Source organism: Triticum urartu, chromosome 5A (genome assembly GCF_056163025.1).
Source record: "Triticum urartu cultivar PI428250 chromosome 5A, HENAU_Tu73, whole genome shotgun sequence".
Classification (NCBI taxonomy): domain Eukaryota; kingdom Viridiplantae; phylum Streptophyta; class Magnoliopsida; order Poales; family Poaceae; genus Triticum; species Triticum urartu.
This window is the reverse complement of record NC_141877.1, coordinates 494,347,481-494,374,488: the sequence shown is the minus strand read 5'-3', so window position 1 is coordinate 494,374,488 and position 27,008 is coordinate 494,347,481. Positions and strand designations below refer to the sequence as shown.

Below are 27,008 nucleotides of genomic sequence, written 5' to 3'. Positions count from 1 at the left end.
TCGCAGAGTTGATGTGTAAAGTGGAAAGAGGGACTCCAATGGCGCGTGAGCCCATGGAAAAAGACGTGTAGATGTGCTGACCGATGGAGCATGCTGTTGCTCGCTCGAATCCAGTCCTTTCCTTCTCACGGCTGGAGGTGAGCAAACATGATATCACACCACTGACGGAAAATCTGAAGCTGCGCTAGTTATGTTTCTCTGTGTTGTTTGCGAAGAAGAGGAAAGGGCTCAGGATTTTTGCCAGATGGCGATTCTTTTCGTGAAGATGGCCTCGGTCCTGACCGTAAGTAAAGTGGACACACGTACGAATCTGACGACCGGCCGGGTCGTTGTTACCCAGACACCGAAAGTTCCAGGAGCCTGCTGCATGCCTTGGGATCGTACTCCACTTGCTCGGGTCTCCTAACGCTTTAGGTGGTGTTTGATTTTCTAGTCTTAGGATTTTTTCTACTCCCAACTAAAAAGTCCCTAATTCCTAAAAAGTTCCTTTTTGTTTGTTTTTAAAGACTACAAAGTCTCTAGTCCCTTCCTAAAGGTTATTAAATGACCATGTTGCCCATAGTATATAGAAAAATAACAATCAAACAACACCATGGGATGGCGGCCCAATGGGTGCATGGAGGGGCATTGTTGAAAAAATACCAAAAAGTTCCAAAAAGACTCTCCTTGAGAGTCTTCTTCATTTAGTCCGAAATGCCTATTTTAGTTCTAAAATGTCCCTCCCGTTTGGTAAAAAATCTTTAAAAGGGACTTTTTCTAGTCCCTACACAAAAAGTCCCTGAAAACAAACACCCCCTTAACTTCTCGCGTGTTCCCATCATCGAATGCTGCAACGAATATAGCGATACTAATTTAGTGCAATAAGTGCTGATACGTTTCCTTATAAAGTTGATCAAAAATTTAAAACTTTGACTTACTCGTTGTCATTGGAAATGTATACTTATTCACGAACGGAGCGAGTAGTGAGTAAATTCTTCGCTGTACTCCGCCCGTTGGCCTGTGGTAGTCTCCTCAACTTTCAGGAGACAGCTCAGGAGTACTAGATGAAGATGTCCCCTAATTGACACATGTGTGGCCTTCTCAAGATGAACAGGTGCTCAGTTATTTGCTCTCGTCGTTGTCACTGGAGATCGTCGCGCTAGTGGCCTCAGCTCACTGACAAATTCTGCTCACCAGGCCAGCACGAGGTATTCTCAAACATTCTTTTGAGATTGCCAGTTATGCAGCTTGACAAGTTCGTCGAGCCGAAATGGTACACACAGTTCTTTTATCCATTTACTTCCTGTTGGCACAAGGGTACTTCTATGGGACCATGCGTGATCGAGGTTCATCGTACAGGGAGGGACAAGTCATGCATACCACCTGTGACTCTTTTGATATGCTGGTTGGTGGCGGTGGCCATGGATCTGAATAGTTTTTTTTTTGCACGAATGTCATTCCCTAATGAAACTTGACAAGCACTTAAAACATTGATCATTCTTTGCCACCAATTTTCTTTTTGATTTTTTTTCAAATTTTATTTTTCATGGTGGTATTATAAGAGCTAAAACTCGGATGGGCACTTTCCAACACTTTTGTTATGAATGCAAATGACATTGACACATAGGTGATATTTTTTCGAGCATTTCGGTATCTTATTTGCATTTTTCTAATTTAGTAGTATGAATTAGTTATAAAGTTTTCAAAGTGACGGTCATACGATCAAAGAGCAAAAGCATAAGAGGAGCAAGGTGACTTTGATAGAACCGATGGCTTTTGGAAATTAGGGATAAAACAGCCAAGTGAGACACAATTAGGGGCATAAAACTAATTATCCCTTTTTAATTTGGGTCAGTCAATAATTTTGCCAATTGATCGCAGCTGATCTTTGTTTTTTTTTCTTTCTGTTGGTGTGCTGTCATGTTTTGGGCTGAAATGTTTTGACTGGCCACTGTTTTGGGTCAGTCGATTCCTTATTGAGCTGAAGCCCATTATGTGTTTTCTTATTGGCTTCTTTGTATTCCTTTTCGCTTCTATTTATTCGTATTTTAGTTGGTTATTTTATGGATATTTGTGGGATGTTGGGTGAGTGTATAATGTATACACGCAAGTTCATACAATATGTGTCTAAATTATATTAGAGTGTAAAAATTATACTATTATATGTTTATTTTTTGCATATTAAAAGGATGCAATTTCATGCAAAGTTGTGTGCAAGTTTTTCAATTTATTTATTTTATTTATTCTTAAAAGTTAATACTAATGCAAATAATTCTCCGCCTTCTCTAAAACTTCATTTATATATATATATATATATATATATAATTTTTTGTTTTTCTATAAAGGTAATGGCAATGTCACTAATTAATCTCTTCTTAGGAAACTTTATTTTTGTGTAAAATGACCTTATTATATGTTTATTCTTCCATATTATAAGACATACAATTTATATATACAAATTGTGTGCACAATTTATCACTATTTATTTTAATGTTTATACTTTTCTTTCTTCTTAAACAGTAATAACAATGCCACTAATTCAAGGAAATGTTTTTATTGAAAGTTTGCTATTACATGATGATTATTGCATATTATTAAAAATGCAATTTCTGCGTAGACTTTTCACTGTTTCATTTTCTTTCTTCTTAAAAGGTAATACCAAAATACTTGTACCACTAGTTCATTTTTTCATAGAAAACTTCATTATTTTGATTCTTTTTTTTTATTTTGTTTCTTCTTTAAGTGTGATTTCTGTATAAACCGTATTATTCTTTTTCTCATTTTGTTTCCTCTAGAAGGGTAACCAATGTCACTAATTTGTTCTTTCTTAGAAAACTTTATTATTTTGATTTAGTTTTAGTTTTTATTTCCAATATTTTCTTTAAGGGTAATACCGAAGCTACTAATTCATTTGTTCTTAGGAAACTTTTTGTTGCGAAATTGCACTATTATATGCTTATTCTCATATATTATAAAAGCACAATTTCCGTGTAAATTGTGTTCAAAATTTTTATTTTTTATTTCTTTTGTCTTAATGGATAATATCAATGCCACTAATTTATTTTTCCTTATAAAACATCATTATTTGATTTCTTTTTATTTAATTATCTCCATACAGAAAACTAGACATGTTATACACTGCATAATATGTGAAGATTAATTGAACTCTAATTCCATATATATACACATACCTATGCCTTTCCTCATCGTCCTCATGCAAAGATTAAGGTCCTGTTTGGTTCATAAGTTCTAAGACTTTTTTTAGTCCCAACTTATAAGTCTCAAGTTCCTAAAAAGTCCCTACCTGTTTGGTTCCTGGGACTTAATATGGACTAAAAGACCATATTACAATTATAAGTCCCTATAAGTCCCTCCTTGAGAGTCTTATTTCATAAGTCCTAAATGTGCACTTTAAGTCCCTATAAGTCTCTCCTGTTTGGTTTAGATGGAACTTATAGGAACTTTTTTAAGTCCCTAAACCAATAAAAAAGTCCCTATAAGTCCCATTTAAACCAAACAGGAGGGACTTATAGGGACTTATTGGGGTCATTTGGGACTTATCAGAAAAGACTCTCAGAGAGGAACTTAGGACCTGTTTGTTTCATAAGTCATAGAACTTTTTTAAGTCCCAACTTATAAGTCATAAGTCCCTACATGTTTGTTTACATCGACTTATAAGTCCCAAGTCCCTACCTGTTTGTTTACAGGGACTTATAAGTCCGGGGCGACGAACGGACGCAGGTGAGAGCCGCCTCGACCTCCGATGTTCAGAGACCGGTTGCGGCCTCCTCCGCCCTGGGGCACGGGCCTCCCACGACCAGGTCCAACCGGAGGAAGGCCATGACCGGCCGACTGGTCGAAGATTTCCACCGGTGGATGAGCCTTCGGGTGCCTGTTGAGATTTCCACCGGCGGATGAGCCTTCGGGTGCCTGTTGAGACGAGGGGAATTGAGAGAAGAAGGGGATCGCGTCCTCCTCATCGGCCATGGCGGCGACGGTTGAGGGTGCCGGCGGCGGCGGCGTTTGGGGCGAGGCAGGGAAGGAGCGAGGCGAGGAGGAGGGGAACGAGCGGGGCGGGGTTCGCGCGGGGCGATGCGGGGTAGGTGCGTCCAGATCGATAAGTCCCAATAAGTTCCTCTCTGAGAGTCTTTTCTGATAAGTCCCAAGTGACCCCAATAAGTCCCTATAAGTCCCTCCTATTTGGTTTAGATGGGACTTATAGGGACTTTTTTAAGTCCCTAAACCAATAAGTCCCTAGAAACAAACACCCTCTGATTGAGACTTATCGATCTGGACGCACCTACCCCGCATCGCCCCGCACGAACCCCGCCCCGCTCGTTCCCCTTCTCCTCGCCTCGCTCCTTCCTTGCCTCGCCCCAAACGCCGCCGCCGCCATGGCCGATGAGGAGGACGCGATCCCCTTCTTCTCTCAATTCCCCTCGTCTCAACAGGCACCCGAAGGCTCATCCGTCGGTGGAAATCTCAACAGGCACCCGAAGGCTCATCCACCGGTGGAAATCTTCGACCAGTCGGCCGGTCATGGCCTTCCTCCGGTTGGACCTGGTCGTGGGAGGCCCGTGCCCCAGGGCGGAGGAGGCCGCAGCCGGTCTCTGAACATCGGAGGCCGAGGCGGCTCTCACCTGCGTCCGGCCGTCGCCCCGGACTTATAAGTCCCTGTAAACAAACATGTAGGGACTCGGAACTTATAAATCGATGTAAACAAACAGGTAGGGACTTATGATTTATAAGTTGGGACTTAAAAAAGTCCTATGACTTATGAAACAAACAGGGCCTAAGTCCCTGGAAACAAACACCCTCTAATTGAACTCTAACTCCGCATATATACACATATATGTTGTATCATAATTAAGTTGCATTGGATCGATCGATCAAAATTACACATAGAAGACATATCTATAAAGTCCAACACTTCTTTGTCGTTTTTAGGATCTGTTCAAGAAAAAAATATACCACTATAGCTAGGTAGCGTGTGCTATGAGAGTAGTATCTTGCACTGAGACAAATTTTAGGCCTCTTTTGGTTCATAGGGTAGGAAAATCATAGGAATAGGAAAGTCATAGAAAATAAGAAGACATGTATCTCAAATTCTATGAGTAGGAATAGGAAAAGAAGATGCTCTTTGATTCACATCATAGGATTTCTTTTTCATTGAGTCTAGGCTAATGTTTATTTTTCTATGAAATGTGAAGGATAGGAAGAATTTCTTCACAGGAATAGGATTCCATTCCTACAAACCAAAGGGCTCTAAAGAAATTTTTTCTATAGAAATCCTATCCTATAAAATTCCGACAAGATTCCTCTAAACCAAAGGAGGCCTGTGAAAGTTTGATGTTGAAAAACCTAGGTGGGCCAGCCTAAATGAGAGTACAAAAATCATGTGCAGCTAATGTTTTTTTTAACATCAGTACAGACACAAGCGCTCATATACACGCGCACACACTCACCTCTATGAACGCGCACACGCACACCCTATCTCTATGAGCACCTCCGAAAGACTGAGCCGGCATATCATTTTGAGATTTACGAAGTCGCCATAGACGCCTCGTCGTCGATGGAAAATGTGCATCGCCGGAAATCCTAAAATAAATTCAGGAATAATGCAAGCACTAGGATTTGAAACCCTGGTGGGTTAGGAATAGCACAGTCTCTCTAACCATCCAACCACAAATTGGTTCGCATGTATAGCTAATGACTACTAGCATAAGTATACGTCTAACATACTAACATATGCTTGTAACACACCTGTTACCGTGACGTTCGTGTGTTTCATGCTTCCGGCGGATACAATCGGTAGCTAGCTTCTTTCATGTCGTCGGCGGAACGGAATACATCCAGCAGCGAGCGAGAGCTGGGTGGTCAGAATTTTTTTTACAAATTTTAGGTCAGTCACCTGACCTCTAGCCACGCCCTTTGCTTCATCTGGAGGTGATCTACCCCGTCTTCTCCTTGTTCTCTCTCCACGTTCGGGTGCAGGGCTCTGGCTGGCTTCGGTAGGTCAAAATGCAAACATGCCACATCATTATATATCCATTATGTATTGTATAAGACACGTCAACATGCAATCATTCATTTAGAAATATTTTTCATTATATTATTCTACTCATATTGAACAAATATTTTACAACTATACATACTCAAATATAGTAAGATGTATTTTTTTATTCACGTGTTATTAACCTAAATATTTATATCTCACACAATTAAATTTCATTGAAGTATATTGCAACCGGTTCCCATGACAACGGGTATGATACATCTAGTTTATAAATCTCCCGTACTCACTAGTAACAACTTCCAACGAGAAAAGGGAATAGAAGAAAGAAATATATCAAAGAATCACTCTAGCTGCAATTCGCATGACGCGAAGGGCCAATGGATTCGCTAATCATCTTCATGCACATGTCTACGAAACCTTGAACCCGATCAACCGATCCAAGCTGCCCTTCCGCGTGTACGTTGTACCTAGTGGCCGGCGCCCCTTCGGCTGGGCCCGGCCAGCAGCCTCGCCATGGGCATCTCCCGTCTCTGCGCCGCCGGGTACACCGCCAAGTAAGCCCCACCGTCCCCGCTCCTCTCCGCCGGGTCCGGCCGCGCCGCGCCGACAAGGCTCGTGCCGCTGATCAGAACGACGACGATCACGAGCACGGCGAGAGCAAGGCGCCGGACCGACGATGCCATCACAGAGCTCCGGAGAACTGAAGGTGGCGTTGGTGTAGTTTTGCGACTGAACTCTGCAGAAGTCAACTATGATGGGTGTTAGGTCGCGCCTGAGTTTGCGACGGTGGTTTGGTTGGTAGTGGAGTGCGAGCGTGAGTATTTATAGAGGTGATGTGGTGTGGTGCGGTGATGGCTTGACGGGTCGGTGAGACGGTGAGAGGGTGACGTGTTTGCTGAGCTCGGAGGATGTGTAAGGTGGAAAGGGAGGTTCCAATGGCGCGTCAGCAGAGCCGAGCGGAGAGCCCATGGAAAAAGACGTGTAGATGTGTAGTGACCGAACGTGCTGCTGCTTGCTCGAATCGAGTCTTTTCCTTGTTGGCCGGCAAAATCAAGACCCAAGACCTACCTAGCAGACGCTGTTTCCGGCTAGTCTCGCAGCTCTTTTGTGTGTGTGTGTGTGTGTGTGTGTGTGTGTGTGTGTGAGAGAGAGAGAGAGAGAGAGAGAGAGAGAGAGAGAGAGAGAGAAGAACACGGCGCTATATTTCATGTGTCAAAATTCAAAGGGAAGTGGTAAGGAGATTCTTATCAAGTCAGCTAGTCTCGCAGGTGGGGGCGAGCAAACATGACGTCGCGCTACTTATGTTCGGTCCGTTGCTTGCGAAGAAGGGGAAAGGGCCTGGGCTTTTGCGATTTTGGGATTCTTTTCGTGAAGACGGCATCGGTCCTGACCGTAAAGTGGCCGCACGTACGAATCTCACGACCGGGCTGGGTCGTTTGTTACCACTTACTACCATGCAGCCGGGGTACCTCAAGTCAGACAACGAAAGTTCCGGGAGCCCGCGTGCCTTCGGTGTCTCGTCTCGTTGAGAAACACCTTTACTTTTCACACGTTCCCATCGTGGAATGCTGCAACGCCAGTAGCTAGTTTTCTTTTTTGACAAAAGGTGTTTCTTATTGGCTTAAAATGGAGCATTAAAAAGACACATAAGTCAATGAGCACATATGGTAGCTAGCTATAAGTTTTGTTTCGGTCATGGATGTACGAGATATAGGACGACCATTGATCTCAGCTCTCAAGATCAATTGCTCTCGTCGTTGTCACGGGAGCACTGACAAATTCGGCCCGGCACGAGGTGTTCTCAAACATTCTTTTGAGATTGCCAGTTGCGCAACTAGACAGCTCGAGTAAGTTCAAACCAATTGAGAAAGAATCACAGCTCGAATTGCTAATGCGTTTCAGCGAGAAAACACGTTACAAGCGCGTGCACCACTCTAGGTCTTACCTGTACAAGAAAGAAAGGAAAAGAAGATAACAAGGAGTCATTCTACATGCAGTTAGTAGTACGATGTGAGGGGCCTATGGACTCACTAAACCAGTAATTCACATCATTTCTCCGTGTACGTGTCTACAAAACCTTGCATGCGGCATGCCGATCCAAGCTGTCCGTCGAGGGCGACCTACGTACGCAGCTAGTGGCCGGCGCCCCTCTTGCTGGGCCCTGCCGGCAGCCTCGCCATGAGCATCTCCACCTTCTCCGCCGCCACCACCGTCGCCGCCGGGTAGAGGGCCGAGAACGCCGCGCGGTCCCCGCTCCTCTCCACCGGCATCTGCCGCGCCGCGCCAGCAGGGCCTGCTCGGGCGACCAGAACGACGACCACGAGCGCCGCGAGAGCCACCGCGCGCTGCCCCGACGAGGCCATCATGCACAGAGCAGAGCTGACGAGAATAGTTCAAGATGGTGTCATGTGTGCGTGAGTAGTGTACTATAGTAGTTTGTGCGCACAGGGGTATTTATGGAGGTTGCGGCCAGCCGGCCTGGTGATGGCGGATCGGTGAGCTTGACGTGTAGAGGAATGGAGATGGTGAATGGAAAGGAGCTGAGCTGAGGTCATGGAAAATGACGGCCACCGTTCCTTCCTTGGGCCGGCAAGTCAAGACGTGGCAGCCGGCAGGTGCCGCTAGCTATTTCCAGCAGATGGGTCTCACAGTCACAGGCTCACAGCTGGGCGTGTAGTGTAGAATCACCAAGTGGAAAAACTGACGCTAGCTCTCGCAGCTGGGATTCGATTCGTGAAGAAGATGGGCCTCGCTAGTGACCGTGAACCGTGAAGCGGGGCGAGCGAATCTGACGGCCGCGGTCGGTGTTATTTAGCCAACGGGAGAACCTGAACTCAGATATATATACGAACCCAAAGTCCCTAAAAAAGGGCAACAGAGCCGACCGATTGATTACTCCAGTCCGTCCGGACGGCAAGAAGAAGAGGTCAGGTTGAAACTTGCCTTCCAGGTTGCAGATGAAGGCCGCTTCGTATCAACGCCACCCAACGAACGAGCGCAGGCCGCCACCACATGGCTACGTGTGCCCCGCTTGTGGAAATTCCAGTTTTAGATGAAAAAGTCAACAATGCCATCAAAAATTAACGGACAGATTTTACTCATACTGCTCACCCCCTCTCAGCGGTATAAGCTACCGTAAAAACTCTAATTATACATGCGAGGCACGTGAGCATACACAAAAATTAAACGACCCAGTGGTCCAATCACGCTCACCCTGGACTTCCCCACTAGCCATGCCAATCTACAATGCTTCACCTTCCAATCGTTTGCATTCCACCACTGCATCAAAAGACCGAGCATCTCTAGCAAAGTCGTCATATAGGTCTGATCAGCATAATAGTCATCAATATCGTGATTTTGGCCTAAAAGGCCACTCTACTCTCGGTCATCATAATTTATGGAGTACGCTCCATATACAATCCACGAGGCTTCATATTTGGAGGCTAGCACGGGAGGGAAGTTTCAGCTCCCTCCTCGCCTTGTGATGTCTACTACACAACTTCTATTTTTGTAGACTTTGTTGGCCTTCAAACGCAGAGTTTGTAGTACATTAGCAAATTTTCTCAAGTGGATGACCTAATATTTATCAATTTGCTGGAGGTATAAGATTATTGTATTCTCCTCTTAAGCAACCCCGCAATAAGATATAAGAAGCCTCTTGTGTCCCCAATACACTAATACAATTGTCAATTATATGTGTACTAGTTCAGTGAAGAGATCGATAAATTTGATGGTACATAGGTAATATAGATGGTGGTAATATTTTTGCAATTTCTAGATATTTAAAGTAGCAAGGTAACAATATGAAAACATGACTTAAACCAGGTCTACAATGCTTGGAAAAGATGCCCAGGGTTTATAGCTTTCACTAGTGTCAACTCCCAAGTCCCAACATGATAACTTCACTCATAAATGATACAATCTCACAAAAAAATGTTGGATCAATTCCAGAAGTGATAAAGTAGGCATGGATTGGCTCACCTTTAGGTTTGTCTTTCTAATCTACAAGGCACACCCCAATGTCACCCCAGGCAGCCTCAAAAATGATACTAGACAATCACCTTATGATCTATATCGTTCAATATTTCTCTAACGAGTCATTGTAATGTCACTACAGATGTCTCCAGGGATTATACTACATATAAATCACATAATATCATTAACTCCTTAAGTTCAAGAAAATAACATGAACAAGATTTAATCCATAAAGGTACTCATCCAAAGAGGTACATCATACAATTCAACTAGTCATCAATGCCCAAGATCATAATCATCCTGGCAATTCGTAATATCAAGGAGTTACTTAACGCAAGGCTACTGTCACAAACCCTCAGCCTCAAAGGGGACTACTCTCAGATCACCATGGGAGCAGCAAGGCTTGACGTAGGGGTTGAAGATGAAGGTTTCATATGACACGAAGACAGATTAGAGAGAAAACAAACATCGCCTTGAAAACGTGATGTAGTGGGGGGCAAAAAAATCGTTGATGGATCGGAGGTTGTTATGGGAGGTATATGTAAGCCACCGGCCACCGAAGGCACCCAGGAGGACCCCGCAGGCCCTAGGCCCCCTGGGTGCCAGGGTGCCTACACTAGGAGCCTAGGCAATGGAGGAGCGCCCCCTGGAGTGGGCCTTGCACATGGTCCACTCCGGGCAAAATACTTGAAACCTATTTTTTCTAATATTATTCGAGGACTCTATGTGATGTTTTCCTGAAATTCCAAAAACACCAAAAACAGAAACATGCACTGGATTAATATGCTCAATAGAAGGTAGTAAAAAATATGCCCAGAGTGTATGGATTGATAGCAAAGTAGCATGAAACCTGAAAAAATTATCGATATGTTTGATATGTATCAGCATCCCCAATCACCTCAGGATCCATACAAATAGCTGGTCCTCGAGCATGTAGATGACAACAAAAGAAAAGTTTATGGATATGAATGGTACCAATCATGATCTTGGTCAACTGATGTAACACTTACGATGAGTCTAAAGTAATAAAAGAAATGTTTGGCAAATGTCTATATTAACAATCTTCAACTATCTCAACGCATACAAAAGAAGGCCCCACATAGTCTTTGATAAACAAATGCAACAAGTCAAAGTCACCACTGCCAAAGGTTTAGAATGAATGTAAATTTTATTGGGTAAGCAATGATAATCATTAATGCAAGGTATATTAACATGACAATCACTTCTAGGCTAACCCTCAATACAAGACCAAATACAATCACTTGTTGTATGTTTGCTCTATTTCACAATCTTACCTTCTTCAGAATTTGAGCACAATTGTGAGTTTATGCCATAATGAAGGCAAAGAGAAATTAATTTTGTGGGTTTCAAAGAAGTGAAAAACAAGAAGTCTCGCTACAATGCAGTTGTCCATTAGGAAAAGAGGAAGACCTTATGATAGATATTGGGAAAGGAGTAGGCATTGCCATACAACTAGGATGCACCTGGAGCTAAATATGAATGAAATCTCTCCTATGAACTAATGCAAGTGTATCAACCTTGCTTGCTCATGAAGATCTAGAGCTCATTTGAGGAAGCTCATCATTGGAATGTAAAAATCTAGTTCTATAATGTGAAATCCCCCACTAGTGTACATGAAACTCATGAACTGTCAACAATGAAATGCAATGAAGTCGTGCTACTTTGAAACAACTATGGAAAATTACTACTATGAGCACTTGGCGCTACTTTGAAGCACTTTTACATGTGTACTCCAAAAAGGGTAATGGTATCGCGCCTTCTCTCTCTTACATTGTTTTGGTGTCTCTTTGGCACATTTTTTATTTGGATCCTTTCTCTTTTCTTATTTTTTTCTCCCAAGGTAGAAGCAACACCTTACAATAATGATCATTACACCTTTATCAACTTCATCTAAATGCAAGCATAACTCTTGTTATGAACATGAAAGATCTCTCGATATGGTGCCTCTCGCGTTGTACCAGAATGAGCAATTGCCACATCCCAAATTAGAAATGTGGAAAAATAAATTATGACCATGTTTTTTTAATTTTGCTTATGATTGCTTGATCTTAGCTAGTTCTGACTAGGAGTTGATTGATTTGAGTGAAATTGTTGCACAAAATAAAACGTTGGAATTATTCAGAACCCTAAATTGTCATTTAGGGATGATTTATAAATGCCAAAATGGAGCTACAAAATTGTTTGAGACTGCTATCAAGTATTTCTTGGTTGGAACTATTTTTTTATAAAATCCAAAATATTAATCGAAACCCTAAATTCAGTTTGGGGTTTAAAATGAACCCTGACAGAATTTAGGCAGATTCTTTTATGGAATTTAGGGAGTAAATTGATATCCATAAAATAGGAAGACAATTCAAATATTTAATTTGGTCAGAAAAGTATTTTTAAGAAGTACCAAATAATAATTTGAGACTCAAATTTTTTTCCCAGGCTGAATGGAGAGAATTTTACTTTTGAATCAATTCAATCAAAAGGGAATAATTACATTATTTCAAATAAGGGTACCAATTTTATTTTTACAGGAAATCTTTTTTCCTTAAGTCCTAAGTATTAATATAATGCTATGTAATTTTTCCTCTAATAATCTGGAGCAATTTGGTTTTTGAATAAAATTGAAATTCAAAATCGAGAAAAGAAAACAAAAAAAAGAACGAAAAGGAAAAGGCCCAGCCGGTTGAGGCTGCCAGCCAGCCCAGCTAGCGCACAGCGCGCAGTGTAGCCCAGCCGAGGCAGCTACTTAAGTGCGAAATACCCCTAAAAAACTGAATTGCGAAATCCTAAAGAAAAGCTACTTAAGTGCGAAGCAGTACGCGCCGTGTTTGAACAAGCGTTGTGCGCAATTAATTCGCTCTCGTCGTTGTCACAGGAGATCGTCGTGTAGGTTAGCTCAGTGACAGATTGCTGCCCATAATGAGGTTGTTCTCAAACATTGTTTTAAGATTATCAATGGTGCAACTTGAGAAGTCCATCGAGCAGAAATGGTATACAATTCTTTTTGTTTTCATTATTTTCTTTCCTTTTTGCACAATCACATTCTAGGGCCAATAGAACGTGCATGATTTAGTAGTGATCGAGGATCGTCGTGGGGGCACAAGTCATCCATAACAATTATGGTCTCAACCATTTTCGCTGACAAGCTCTAACTTTAATCATACATATTGAAAAAAGTAATCACAGCTCGAGTAAGTCGAGCAAGTTCAAACAAATCGAAGAAGAATCACAGCTTGAGTAAGTTCAAAAATTGAACACGAATCACAGCTCGAGTAAGTTCAAACAAATTGAAAAAGGATCACACCACGTGGCATGCGCGGTCAGTCATCTTCAAATCGGTAAAAAAAACACTGAAAAGGAATCACAACTCGATTTGCTAATGTGTTTCAGCGAGAAAATACATTACAAGTTCGTGTGCACCGCTCTAGGTCATCATACTTGTATAATCTTCGTAGTAATAACTTCCAACGAGAGAAGGAAACGGAAGGAGGATATCAAAGAGTCATTGTATCTTCAATCAATCATTACGACGTGAAGGGCAACCCTACCCACTAATTAACTCACACCATCTCCGTGTACATACGTGTCTACAGAGCCTTGCAAGCCGATCAACCGATCGAAGCTGTCCGCCGGCGACGTACGTAGCTAGTGGCCGGCGCCCCTGTTGCTGGGACCGGCCGGCAGCCTCGGCATGAGCATCCCCACTGTCTCCCTCGCTTTCTCCGTGACCACCACCATCGACGCCGCAGGGTACACCGCCGAGCCGCGCCCGCTCCTCCCCACCGGCTCCGGCCGCGCCTCGCCAACAAGGCCCGCCCCGGCGACCAGAACGAAGACCACGAGCACGGCGAGAGCCACCGTGTGCCGCCCCGACGATGCCATCATGCACACAGCTGGCGAGGATCGATCAAGTGGTGTAGCTTCGCGCCCGAACCCTGGAGAAAACGTACTTGACGCGCGCGAGTTTGCACTGGCTGTGCTTTTGGACTGACTGGTGTAGCGTCCGTGAGCACCGTGTACAAGGGTATTTATAGAGGTGGCGGCCGACCGGCCTGGTGTACTACGTGCTGGTGGTCGGGTGAGGTTGCCAATGGCGCGTGAGCTGAGGCGCTGACCAAGTGACCAATCGGCATGGAGAAATTGAAGGTGAGAACAAAGGGTTCGAACCAGAGGTGCACTGATTCTATTCCAGTGGGCTGTCTGCGAAGAAGAGGAAAGGTGCATTGAGGACGTAGGTGCTGGCTGCTGCCGTGCTCGCTCCGATTAATATTAGGTTAGATGCCGGCCGCTCGCCATTTTCGGCCGATGTGTCTCACAGTCACAGCTGGACGTACGTGTGTGTGTCGAGTCGGTATAAATAGAAAAACTGACGCTAACTCTGTTTTCAGTGTGATGTTTACGGAGACGAAAGGGCCGTTTGCCTCGGTGGCTTTGCCTTAATCTGAGATTCTTGTCGTGAAGATCGGCACGCCACACCTTGGCCTTGACAATACAGTGGGCGAGCGAACCTGACGAGCGCGCTCGGTGTTCTTAGCCTTCAAGGAGAAGCTGAAATCAAACGCGTCAAACTGCAGTGCAGCGCAGAGCTGTATGCAGGTGAAGCTCCATCCGTTCTGCATGCCGGCTACGCTTGGCTGTATTGTATGAGAACTCCACTAATTAAGATGCAAGTTCTTCTTATTGCAAAGCCAGTGTTTAGCGAAACACTCAAAGCTATAGATACGTACACACAAAAAAACCAGCTTAAAAAGCGCCGACACCTGCCTGGCAACAGCACATTCGAAGAAGTGGAAAACAAACTCTATCTCAGTGCAATGCACACATACTTTAAGCCACATGTTATAATTTTGCTCTGTGAAAAAAGCCACAAGAAGCCCTGAATTCTAGGATGAACTTTGACCTGCCAAACGGAAGGTATATATATATATATATATATATATATATATATATATATATATATATATATATATATATATATATAGGTTGAACTCATCTGGAATTAATAACTGGTTTGGAACCCTCCCTTACGATATACCTCTTGACCCAACAGCCAATCAAGAAGATCAGGTTGGGATTCCCAAGCCACCACGTTCTTTCTTTGTACATACAGAGAGCCAATTGGCTAGATGAACCTTTTTCTCTCCTAAACTATCACTCCACAGGCAGTAAGACTAGCCACAATGGGTAGTAACATAAACTAGTAACATGTACTCCCTCCGTCCCGAAAAACATGTTGCACATGTAGTTCATTGCTAATTTTGCAAAAAAGCCCCCATAGTTTCAAAACCGTCGCAAACAAGTCCTTCCACCCTGTCTTCTTCCTCCGCCGTCGCCCGTGCGTCGCCAGGGGCGACGCCGCCAAGCTACACAATTTGTCGCCCATCAGGAAGTGCTCCGACGCCGTCGTGCCTCCGTCGCCACGTACCTTCAATGCCGTTGCCAAGTACCTGCTCCGCCACCACCGCCCTGACCTGCCGCCGCCGCGATCACCTCCCGCCACGACTACCTGTGTGGGCGTCACCGGAATTTCCCACCATGATCCGGTGGAGCAGGAGCTCCCTCTCATCGTCCTCGAGCTACCGCGATTCCTCCTCCAGCTCCCGCGAGTCCACCTTGAGCTGCCTCCCGTGCGCCACCGCGATCCCTCCTGCCGTGATCCCCTACGGGCATCGCCGGAACCAGCCTCCACGATCCGGTGGATAGGAGCTCGCGCGCGTCCCCCTCTATCTCCCTCGAGTCCTCTTCGAGCTCCCATGCGCCGCCGTGCTGCTCCTTCTCCTCTGTCCGCGTGCCCGCACGGCTGTTTCTCCTCTGCTTCTCCCCTGTCGCCGGTGGAGCTAGACCGTGATGTTGCTGCTCCTCCGCCCGTGTTGATGTTGCTGCTCCTATGCCCGTGACCATGCCGTGTTGCTGATCCAATTGATTGTGCTGCTGCTGCTGCTCCTCTGCCTGTGTTGATGCTGCTGATCCTCTGCTCGTATTGTTGTTGTTGCTGCTAATTGCAATCTGAAGAATTGCTACCTGAAAATTCAGAGACAATATCATCAGAGAAGGTACTCCATCAGAGTAAAATTGCTACATGAAAATTTGTCAAATTGATTTACTGTTAACTGAATCATGACAACGCCAATCATGGAGCGCACTCAATCATGTAGGACTACATTCATTGTTATACAGAAACTGTCGTTGGTCATTGTGATAATACGTGTCCTAGCTCTAATGCTCTCTGAACACTCTGTACATTCATTGTTCCCAGCCAATTTTGATTCCAATCAAAGTGTTGTTTGGACTGGCAAAACAAACAAAGATCACTCCAATTCTGAACAAACAGCTGGTTTAGATTATCTGAAATGCCTATATCAGATGATATTCCTCCAATAAATCCATTTTCAGCAACATCAATGATTTCAGCTGGTTTAGATTATTTGAGGAGCAGCTTCATTTCTTAGTCATAACATGCTGTTACAAAGGAGCAGCTTCATAACATGGTGTTTTTGAAGTTTGGAGTACAAAATTCAGTTTGATACTGCCAGTTTGGAGTACTGTTTGCAACTTATGAAAGCAACTTCTGTAAAATGGCTATGTTTAGTGAAAACATCACCAGACTGTTAAAATTCAGTTAAAAGATCTATACCTTGATGCAGACTAAAGGGAGTAGGTTAACTGATCTGGTCCTGTGGTTGGTCGAACTATACCATGCCAAAGTATTTCCTGTAGAGAGAGAAAACAAAAATAAGCAAACATAAATTGATTGGAATGTGATGTAGTTTCAGTTAACTGACAACAAGAATTTTGCAAAATAGTGTTAACTAAATTCTTTTCAGTAAAGGGGAGTATGATCTTAGTTTACATTGCCGTCAGAGATTCACACATGATCCCCTAATTATTTTGTGTGTGGTGATGGAGGGGATTCATCAAACACAAATGCATGCATGTTGGTTGCACATCTCTTATCTCAGGATGTACTCACAGTTATTGATCAGTGTTAACTGAATTCTTTTCAGTAAAGGGGAGTAGAAAGTTCTGATCACAATTATTGATGCTAATTCACTAGGAGTAGTTTATATGCAAAGGTAATAAATCAATTTTGATTCTATTGATAGGAGTATATTTTTCTTGACACTTTTCTACCATAGGCATGGTACTATGAGCAAGTAAAATTCAGCAAAACTACTCTAACTAGAGTAAAATTCTGTTAACTACTCTAACTAGAGAAAATGGCTTATGGTTAGAGCAAAGTGTTTGGCTGCCATGGCAACCTTTCTATAAATGGTGCCATGACAGCCATTTGTAGAAAGGCTGCCATGGCAGCATTTCTTGTTTGGCTACCGTGGCAACCAAACTAGAAATGGTGCCATGGCACCTATTTCTTGTTTGACTTGCATACTCATTTTGTGTGTGCATATTCTTGTTATAGTACCATGGTGTACTCATCTTTTGTCATTGATGGCAGGAAACATAACTATGGATTTGAACTTGATGCCTCAAAAGGAAGAACATGAAACTATTGATTTGAACTTGATGCCTTAAGAGGAAGACGATGAAGGTATTAATTTGAATTGGATCCCTGAAGAGGAGGAACATCAAGTGGCAGATAATGGAGCTATGGATTTGAACTTGATGCCTCAAGACGAAGACGATGAAGCTATGAATCAGATGCCTCAAGAAGATGAAGGGCAAGAGGATGAAGCTCAAGAGGAAGAGGATGAAGTTATGAATTTGATACTTCAAGAGAAAAGAAGAGAATTGTCAGATAAGGAGAGGCATGGTGTTTACTTCGCCTTGCTGGTAATCGAGCTCAGAGATGGGTCTGTTCAACCAGACGACAAGCTGCTAGTCTCAAACCTGTTGGACATAAGTGTACGATCTGTTGAAAGAATCTGGGAAGATGCCAAAAAGCAAATTTCTGATGTCAAAGAAGTAGATGTCTCAAGCAAGAAGCCAGGAAGATCCGACCGAAAGAGAAAGGGGCTGGATCTAGCGAGGACCTCAACAATCCCACTGAATAAAAGAAGGACTATTCAATCTCTGGCACGGTCTCTAGGTGTGGCCCGATCGACCCTACATAAGAGGTTCCAGTTGAATGAGCTCAACCGCATCACAAGCACCGTGAAGCCTCACCTCAAGCTAGAGAACAAGCTTGTGAGATTGAAATTTTGTATGTCCATGGTCGATGACAATTCGATCTCAACTTCTCGGGCTATGTTCAAACCAATGACGAATATGGTTCACATCGATGAGAAGTGGTTTGACATGACGAGAGTGAAGCATAGTTACTATGTACTTCCAGGAGAACCTGAACCGAAGCGCACCGTGTCAAACACTCACAACATTGGGAAGGTAATGTTCCTCACAGCTGTTGCCAGGCCTCGATATAACAATGAGGGGGATCTAACATTCGATGGGAATATCGTCATTTGGGCATTTGTCGAAGAGACTGAGGCGAAGCGGACAAGTCAGAACAGAACAAAGGGAACAAAAGTGTTGACATCAGTGAAAGTAACCAGGCCTGTGTGCAGAGATTATCTAATCAATAAGGTTATCCCGACAATTCGGGATAAGTGGCCTGACGATGATGAGGGAGAAACAATATTCATCCAACAGGATAACACAAAGCCTCATGTCCTTCCCAATGATGTAGCTTCTCGAGAAGCTGTGGAACAAACTAATCTTGACATCCGATTGCTACAACAGCCCCCAAATAGCTCTGATTTAAATTGTTTGGACCTTTGCTTCCATAACTCTTTCCAGTCTCTAACCGACTGTAGGTCACCTACAAACATCCAGAAACTGGTACAGGGTGTGGAAGAGGAATTCGAGAACTACGATCCCGACAAGTTGCACAAAAGCTTTATCACATTAGAAGAAGTTATGTTTGAAGTTATGAAAGACAAAAGAGGAAATCAATATAAGTTGCCCCACTTGCACAAGAATCGCTTTCAGAATGCTGGAATGGAAATAATCAGTGTATATTGTGACAGTCAGATAGTTGTTGATACTAGGGCCACTATAGAAGAAATGGAAATTGCAATAGGAAAAGAAAATGAAAGGAAATAATTAGCTAGAGAAGGGAAAATAAAGAAAAGTAAAGGGAAGGGAAGGGAAGAAGTGGCCAGAGAAAGGAAAATAATGTAGTCAAGAGGGGACAAAGAGGCCCTTATGTCATGTAGTCAGGTGCTCCTTGTGTATGTCTTGTGTAATCTTGTGTCAAGAGGGGACAAAGATGCCCTTATGTCATGCCCTTGTGTATGCCTTGTCTAATCCTTGTATATAAACTCCTTGTTGGAATTTATTGGAATTTGGGTTATTTGGAATTTGAATTGATTTGGATTAATTTTAGTTATTTGAATTAATTTAAAAATATTTGGATTATGCAATCCAATAATCCAAACCTTGGCACTCGCGGATAAAGTTGCCGAGCAGCCTTTCGCTTTGTTGCCCCAAAGCAGCTGGTTGCCCCATGCCCATGTTCCAAAACCCATGGGGGAAACTGAAAGGGGCCCAACTTTCACCTACATGTGTTAAACAACAATGTTTCCTTGAGCAGAATTCAGTGAACAAGAGTTGATAACCTAACATACTAATTGTACAGTCCTCATTTTCTTTCTGAAGATTGCGTTGCATGTTATGGTACAGACTGTCATGTGAGCATACAAAGATGAACAATTAGGGAGTTGGCTTTACAGATTTCTGGACACTGCACTTGTTAAGATTTCCATGTTTCACTAGTCCATCAGGACTTTGTGGAAGAGGGATAAGAGCTGATCAGGTCAACTAACCCTCTGCTTGTTTTGACGGTGGTCTGACGGATCAACTAACTCTTTTTTCTTAGACAGAGAGGTGCTATCAACCAATTTTACTAGAGACACTACGTAGTAGCTTTTCACCCACCTAGAGTTAAATATACCACAACTACTCCATGCCATGGTCTTGAAATCTTAAGTCCAAGAAATCTACCAGAACTAAAATGATGCAACAATTTGTTCTAAAGTGAATCACATTGATGCAGCAATGATGGCAGGATAATTTGAACCAGTTTTGTGCCGAATTGCCGTGCATTTATGTAGAAAGATAGGCCAGGAGGCAAAACTATGATGAATTGATGTGCAATAAAGATAGGCCAGGAGGCAAATATTTTCTATGGTCCTGGCAAAAGCAGTGTCACCCAGCAGTGGGCAAATCAACAGATGCTTTGACCATTTTTTTTGTAGATGAGGGGATTAGCATGAAAGGCTGCTTCACTAGCACCTTCATCTTTTGCTTTAATTGATTAATAAGTTAAGCAAAGCTTTTGTCGGACCAGGCAATCTGCATGTAAAGATATTTGCATCAGTGGTGCATTTTGAGGGAGAGGGACAGAGGAGACAAGACACTGGCCCTGAGTGGCTGAGCTGCTGAGCTTACCTTGGGTATGTATGATCATTCCTTTCCTCTCATTAAAGTGGAGAGGAAAGGATAATATAATAGCAATGATGCAGCAATTTGTTCTAAAGTGAATCACATTAATCTACTGGATCTACAGTGAACAAATTTATTTGGATTAATTTGAATTAATTAGAATAATGTAGTTCAGAAACAAACTTGGCTAAAAATTCAGTCATTCTAGAATTTGCTTCAGTTAGTTTACTCCTAAAATTCAGTAAACAACTACTCTGCATACATGCTGGAGATCAACATCAACAGCTACTCTGCATATTTTCCAAGATGTCTCAAAGATATGCACACTACTTTTTTACACACAACAAACAGAACTTTTTTGCATCTAAGAAAACCTCATGGATTGTCAACAGTTTCTTTTGGTGCACAATTCAAACAGAAAAATGACAGTACAAGCAGATCTTCGGTACTCCAATTTCTTTCAGTTTTGACAGCTTATTTTCAGTTTCAAAATGGAAAATACTGTTCTTCAGCACTCTAATTTTACAAACTGAAAATAGCAGCACCAAGAATTGAGCATAACATGATTGTTGTGAATTGCCATATACTCCTACAGGTCAACATGTGTATCAACTTTATTGGCTATAATTTTGTTGATCAACATGAACTACAGGTCACTCTTCTCCTTTGTACTAGAGCATCTCTGTATAATACAGACTTGAGTATAACTAGAGCATCAACTACCGAACCATGAACTTGAGTATATCTTCAACAAATAATTACTGAAGCACATGAACTTGAGTTTACTCAGAAAAGTGGTACCTTTTCACTCAGAGTTGATTTGTCAATTGCAGTACTAGGGAGCAAGCACAAAGACTACCTCTTTTTCCTCACCCATCCATCTCCATATCCATCCCCGAGCGCCACCTCGTCTCCGGTCACTTCCACTGCCGACAGGGTCATCGATTCAAGCTGCTCCCTCGCGCGCGCGTATACCCTGCTCTCCTCGCAGCTCACCTCCCATGACATGCATATCAACTAGCTCCAGAAATCATTCATTCGCCTGTCTTCTCGCTTGTCGACCACCTCCCCTGACCTGAATACAGACGAGCGCATTGGTGCTCTGCTTCGCCGCCATCGGCGGGCGTGCACATCGGAGCCTCGCTGTTTGACCGCTCCAATCCGGCCACTCAATCCAACTGAGCTCATCTCCTTCCTCTCCGCCAAGGCACCTCCACTCCGGCAACTCAATCCATCCCGTCAATTGCAGTAGAAAGCAACTCATTCCATCCTGTCAATTGTATTAGCAAGCACAAAAGGGGCACCTGAGCTCCTCCACCTTGGTCGATGATGTCTACTACACAACCTTCTTCTTGTAGACGTTGTTGGGCCTGCAAGTGCACAGGTTTATAGGACAGTAGAAAATTTCCCTCAAGTGGATGACCTAAGGTTTATCAATCTGTAGAAGGCGTAGGATGAAGATGGTCTCTCTCAAGCAACCCTGCAACCAAATAACAAAGAGTCTCTTGTGTCCCCAACACACCCAATACAATGGTAAATTGTATAGGTGCACTAGTTCGGCGAAGATATGGTGATACAAGTGCAATATGGATAGTAGATAATAGTTTTTGTAATCTGAAATAATAAAAACAGCAAGGTAGCAAGTGATAAAAGTGAGCGTAAACGGTATTGCAATGTGTTGAAACAAGGCCTAGGGTTCATACTTTCACTAGTGTAAGTCATCTCAATAATACTAACATAATTGGATCACATAACTATCCCTCAACATGCAACAAAGAGTCACTCCAAAGTCACTAATAGCGGAGAATGAACGAAGAGATTATGGTAGGGTACGAAACCACCTCAAAGTTATTCTTTCCAATCAATCCGTTGGGCTATTCCTATAAGTATCACAAACAGCCCTAGAGTTCGTACTGGAATAACACCTTAAGACACAAATCAATGAAAACCCTAATGTCACCTAGATACTCCAATGTCACCTCAAGTATCCGTGGGCATGATTATACGATATGCATCACACAATCTCAATTCATCTATTCAACCAACACATAGAAACTCAAAGAGTGCCCCAAAGATCTACCGGAGAATCACGACGAAAACGTGTGCCAACACCTATGCATAGGTTCATGAACCCGCAAGTTGGTCACCTTAACATACATCAAGTGGCACGCGGTATCCCATTGTCACCACAGATATCCACAGCAAGACATACATCAAGTTTTCTCAAATCTTAAAAGACTCAATCCGATAAGATAACTCCAAAGGGGAAACTCAATTCATTACAAGAGAGTAGAGGGGGGAAGAAACATCATAGGATCCAAATATAATAGCAAAGCTCGCGATACATCAAGATCGTATCATCTCAAGAACACGAGAGAGAGAGAGGGATCAAACACATAGCTACTGGTACATACCCTCAGCCCCGAGGGAGAACTACTCCCTCCTCGTCATGGAGAGCACCAGGATGATGAAGATGGACACCGGTGAGGGTTCCCCCCTCCGGCAGGGTGCCGGAACAGGTCTAGATTGGTTTTCGGTGGCTACGGAGGCTTCTGGCGGTGGAACTCCCAATCTATTGTGCATTATGGAAGTTTTAGGTCACGTGGGTATATATGGGTGCAGGGAGGACGTCGGAGGAGCCACGGGGGTCCCACGAGACAGGGGGGCGCGCCCTGGGGGGGGGGCGCCCCCACCCTCATGAGCACCTCGTGTCTCCTCTGACGTGGGGTCCAAGTTCATCAGGTGTGTTTCCTTCCAAAAATAACTTCTCCAGTTGATTTCGTTCCGTTTCGACTCCATCTGATATTCCTTTTCTTCGAAACACTGAAATAGGCATAAAACAACAAATCTGGGCTGGGCCTCCGGTTAATAGGTTAGTCCCAAAAGTAATATAAAAGTGGATAATAAAGCCCAATATTGCCCAAAACAGTAGATAATATAGCATGGAGCAATAACAAATTATAGATACGTTGGAGATGTATCAAGCATCCCCAAGCTTAATTCCTGCTCGTCCTCGAGTAGGTAAATGATAAAAAGGAATTTTTGATGCGAAGTGCTACTTGGCATAATTTTAATGTAATTCTTCTTAATTATGGCATGAATATTCAGAACCAAAAGATTCAAGACAAAAGTTCATATTGACATAATAATAATAATACTTCAAGCATACTAACATAGCAATCATGTCTTCTCAAAATAACATGGCTAAAGAAAGCTATCCCTACAAAATCATATAGTCTAGCTATGCTCCATCTTCACCACACAAAGTATTTAAATCATGCACAACCCCGATGACAAGCCAAGCAATTGTTTCATACTTTTGATGTTCTCAAACTTTTTCAATCTTCACGCAATACATGAGCGTGAGCCATGGACATAGCACTATAGGTGGAATAGAATGGTGGTTGTGGAGAAGACAAAAAGGGAGAAGATAGTCTCACATCAACTAGGCGTATCAACAGGCTATGGAGATGCCCATAAATAGATATCAATGTGAGTGAGTAGGGATTGCCATGCAACGGATGCACTAGAGCTATAAGTGTATGAAAGCTTAACAAAAGAAACTAAGTGGGTGTGCATCCAAGTCGCTTGCTCACGAAGACCTAGGGCATTTTGAGGAAGCCCATCATTGGAATATACAAGCCAAGTTCTATAATGAAAGATTCCCACTAGTATATGAAAGTGACAACATAGGAAACTCTCTATCATGAAGATCAAGGTGCTACTTTGAAGCACAAGTGTGGTAAAAGGATAGTAGCATTGTCCCTTCTCCCTTTTTTTCTCTCTTTTTTTTATTTTTTTATTTGGGCCTTTTCTCTTCTTTTTTTGGCCTCTTTTCTTTCTCTTTTTTTATTTGGGCTTCTTTGGCCTCTTTTATTTATTTTTCGTCCGGAGTCTCATCCTGACTTGTGGGGGAATCATAGTCTCCATCATCCTTTCCTCACTGGGACAATGCTCTAATAATGATAATCATCACACTTTTATTTACTTACAACTCAAGAATTACAACTCGATACTTAGAACAAGATATGACTCTATATGAATGCCTCCGGCGGTGTACCGGGATATGCAATGAATCAAGAGTGACATGTATGAAAGAATTATGAACGGTGGCTTTGCCACAAATACTATGTCAACTACATGATCCTGCTAAGCAATATGACAATGATGAATGTGTCATGATAATGGAACGATGGAAAGTTCCATGGCAATATATCTCGGAATGGCTATGGAAATGCCATAATAGGTAGGTATGGTGGCTGTTTTGAGGAAGGTATATGGTGGGTGTATGGTACCGGCGAAAGTTGCGCGGTACTAGAGAGGCTAGCAATGGTGGAAGGGTGAGAGTGCGTATAATCCATGGACTCAACATTAGTCATAAAGAACTCACATACTTATTGCAAAAATCTATTAGTTATCGAAACAAAGTACTATGCGCATGCTCCTAGGGGGATAGATTGGTAGGAAAAGACCATTGCTCGTCCCCGACCGCCACTCATAAGGAAGACAATCAATAAATAAATCATGCTCCGACTTCGTCACATAACGGTTCACCATACGTGCATGCTACGGGAATCACAAACTTCAACACAAGTATCTCTCAAATTCACAATTACTCAACTAGCATGACTCTAATATCACCATCTCCATATCTCAAAACAATTATCAAGTATCAAACCTCTCTTAGTATTCAACACACTCATAAGAGAATTTTATTATTCTTGAATACCTAGCATATTAGGATTTTAAGCAAATTACCATGCTATTAAGACTCTCAGAATGATATAAGTGAAGCATGAGAGTTCATCTATTTCTTCAAAATAAAACTACCACCATGCTCTAAAATATATAAGTGAAGCACTAGAGCAAATGACAAACTACTCCGAAAGATATAAGTGAAGATCAACGAGTAGTCGAATAATTATGCAACCATGTGAAGACTCTCTAACATTTAATAATTCCAGATCTTGGTATTCTATTCAAACAGCAAGCAAAGCAAAATAAAATGACATCTAAGAACAGCAAACATCATGTGAAGAAGCAAAAACTTAGGATCAACCGATACTAACCGATAGTTGTTGAAGAAGAAAGGTGGGATGCCAACCGGGCATCCCCAAGCTTAGATGCTTGAGACTTCTTGAAATATTATCTTGGGGTGCCTTGGGCATCCCCAATCTTGAGTTTTTGTGTCTCCTTAATTCCTCTCATATCCCGGTCTCCCTAAATCTCGAAAGCTTCATCCACACAAAACTCAACAAGGACTCGTGAGATAAGTTAGTATAAACCATTGCCAAAACCTTATCATACTCTAGCAAATCACTAAAATTATTATTCAACATTTCATACTAAATGCCTCTGCATATTTAATAGTCCTATCCTCAAATAGAATCATTAAAGAAGCAAACATATGCAAACAATGCAAACATAACAGCAATCTGCCTAAACAGGATAGTCTGTAAAGAATGCTGCAACATCCATACTTCCCTAGCTCCAAAAATTATTAAATAAAATTCCCACTGTATTAAATTTATCAGAGATTAATATGCAAAAGGTTTCAACATTTTATCACATTCTTACTTTTCTAGGGAATTATTGCAACAGCGGTAAACTTTCTGTTTTCAAACAGCAACATGTATACTTGTAACATAGGCATAGTAAAGACTATTAATGCCACTTTTATTGAAATAAAAGATGAAAAACATTGTTCTAAATAACATTAAGAAAATCTTAACAAAATAAATTGATGCTCCAAGCAAAACACATATCATGTGGTGAATAAAAATATAGCTCCAAGTAAAGTTACCGATGAACAAAGACGAAAGAGGGGATGCCTTCCAGGGCAACCCCAAGCTTAGGCTCTTGGTTGTCCTTGAATATTACCTTGGGGTGCCTTGGGCATCCCCAATATTAGGCTCTTGCCACTCCTTATTCCATAGTCCATTGAATCCTTACCCAAAACTTGAAAACTTCACAACACAAAACTTAACAGAAAACTCGTAAGCTCCATTAGTATAAGAAAATAAATCACCACTTCAAGGTACTGTAATGAACTCATTATTTATTTATATTGGTGTTAAACCTACTGTATTCCAACTTCTCTATGGTTTATAAACTATTTTACTGGCCATAGATTCATCAAAATAAGCAAACAACACACGAAAAGCAGAATCTGTCAAGAACAGAACAGTCTGTAGTAATCTGGATCAAACGTATACTTCTGGAACTCATAAAATTCTCAAATAAATTTCTGGACCTGAGTAATTTATCTATTAATCATATTCAAAAATAATTAACTAAATATAACTCTCCAAATAAAAATGGCAGCAATTCTCGTGAGCGCTAAAGTTTCTGTTTTTGACAGCATGATCAACAAGACTTTCCCCAAGTCTTCCCAAGGGTTCTACTTGGAACAAACACTAATTAAAAGCATAAAACCACATCTAAACAGAGTCTAGATGAATTATTTATTATTAAACAGGAACAAAAAGTAAGGAACTAAAATAAAATTGGGTTGCCTACCAATAAGCGCTATCGTTTAACGCCTCTAGCTAGGCATGATGATTTCAATGATGCTCACATTAAGGGTAAGAATTGAAACATAAAGAGAGCATCATGAAGAATATGACTA

The 27,008-nt window shown here is 42.3% G+C and overlaps 3 protein-coding genes across 3 annotated transcripts; 1 reads left to right on the top strand and 2 right to left on the bottom strand.

Moving 5' to 3' along the window:
- Positions 1-7,892: 7,892 nt before the first annotated feature.
- LOC147972219 (uncharacterized) lies at positions 7,893-8,401 on the bottom strand. Its single transcript, XM_087522993.1, has one exon. It carries the CDS (start codon positions 8,359-8,361, stop codon positions 8,128-8,130), a length of 234 nt encoding a protein of 77 aa, XP_087379119.1. The 5' UTR covers positions 8,362-8,401; the 3' UTR covers positions 7,893-8,127.
- Positions 8,402-13,435: 5,034 nt separating this feature from the next.
- Positions 13,436-13,962, bottom strand: LOC147972218 (uncharacterized). The gene has a single exon (XM_087522992.1). It carries the CDS (start codon positions 13,865-13,867, stop codon positions 13,628-13,630), a length of 240 nt encoding a protein of 79 aa, XP_087379118.1. The 5' UTR covers positions 13,868-13,962; the 3' UTR covers positions 13,436-13,627.
- A 3,625-nt stretch (positions 13,963-17,587) lies between these two features.
- Positions 17,588-19,039, top strand: LOC147972217 (uncharacterized). The gene has a single exon (XM_087524261.1). It carries the CDS (start codon positions 17,588-17,590, stop codon positions 19,037-19,039), a length of 1,452 nt encoding a protein of 483 aa, XP_087380387.1.
- The last annotated feature ends 7,969 nt before the right edge of the window (positions 19,040-27,008 follow it).

Bases quoted from the DNA above. Each gene is read 5' to 3' on its own strand.
- LOC147972218 (XM_087522992.1), bottom strand. From the start codon at position 13,867: ATGATGGCATCGTCGGGGCGGCACACGGTGGCTCTCGCCGTGCTCGTG.
- LOC147972217 (XM_087524261.1), top strand. From the start codon at position 17,588: ATGGATTTGAACTTGATGCCTCAAGACGAAGACGATGAAGCTATGAAT.
- LOC147972219 (XM_087522993.1), bottom strand. From the start codon at position 8,361: ATGATGGCCTCGTCGGGGCAGCGCGCGGTGGCTCTCGCGGCGCTCGTG.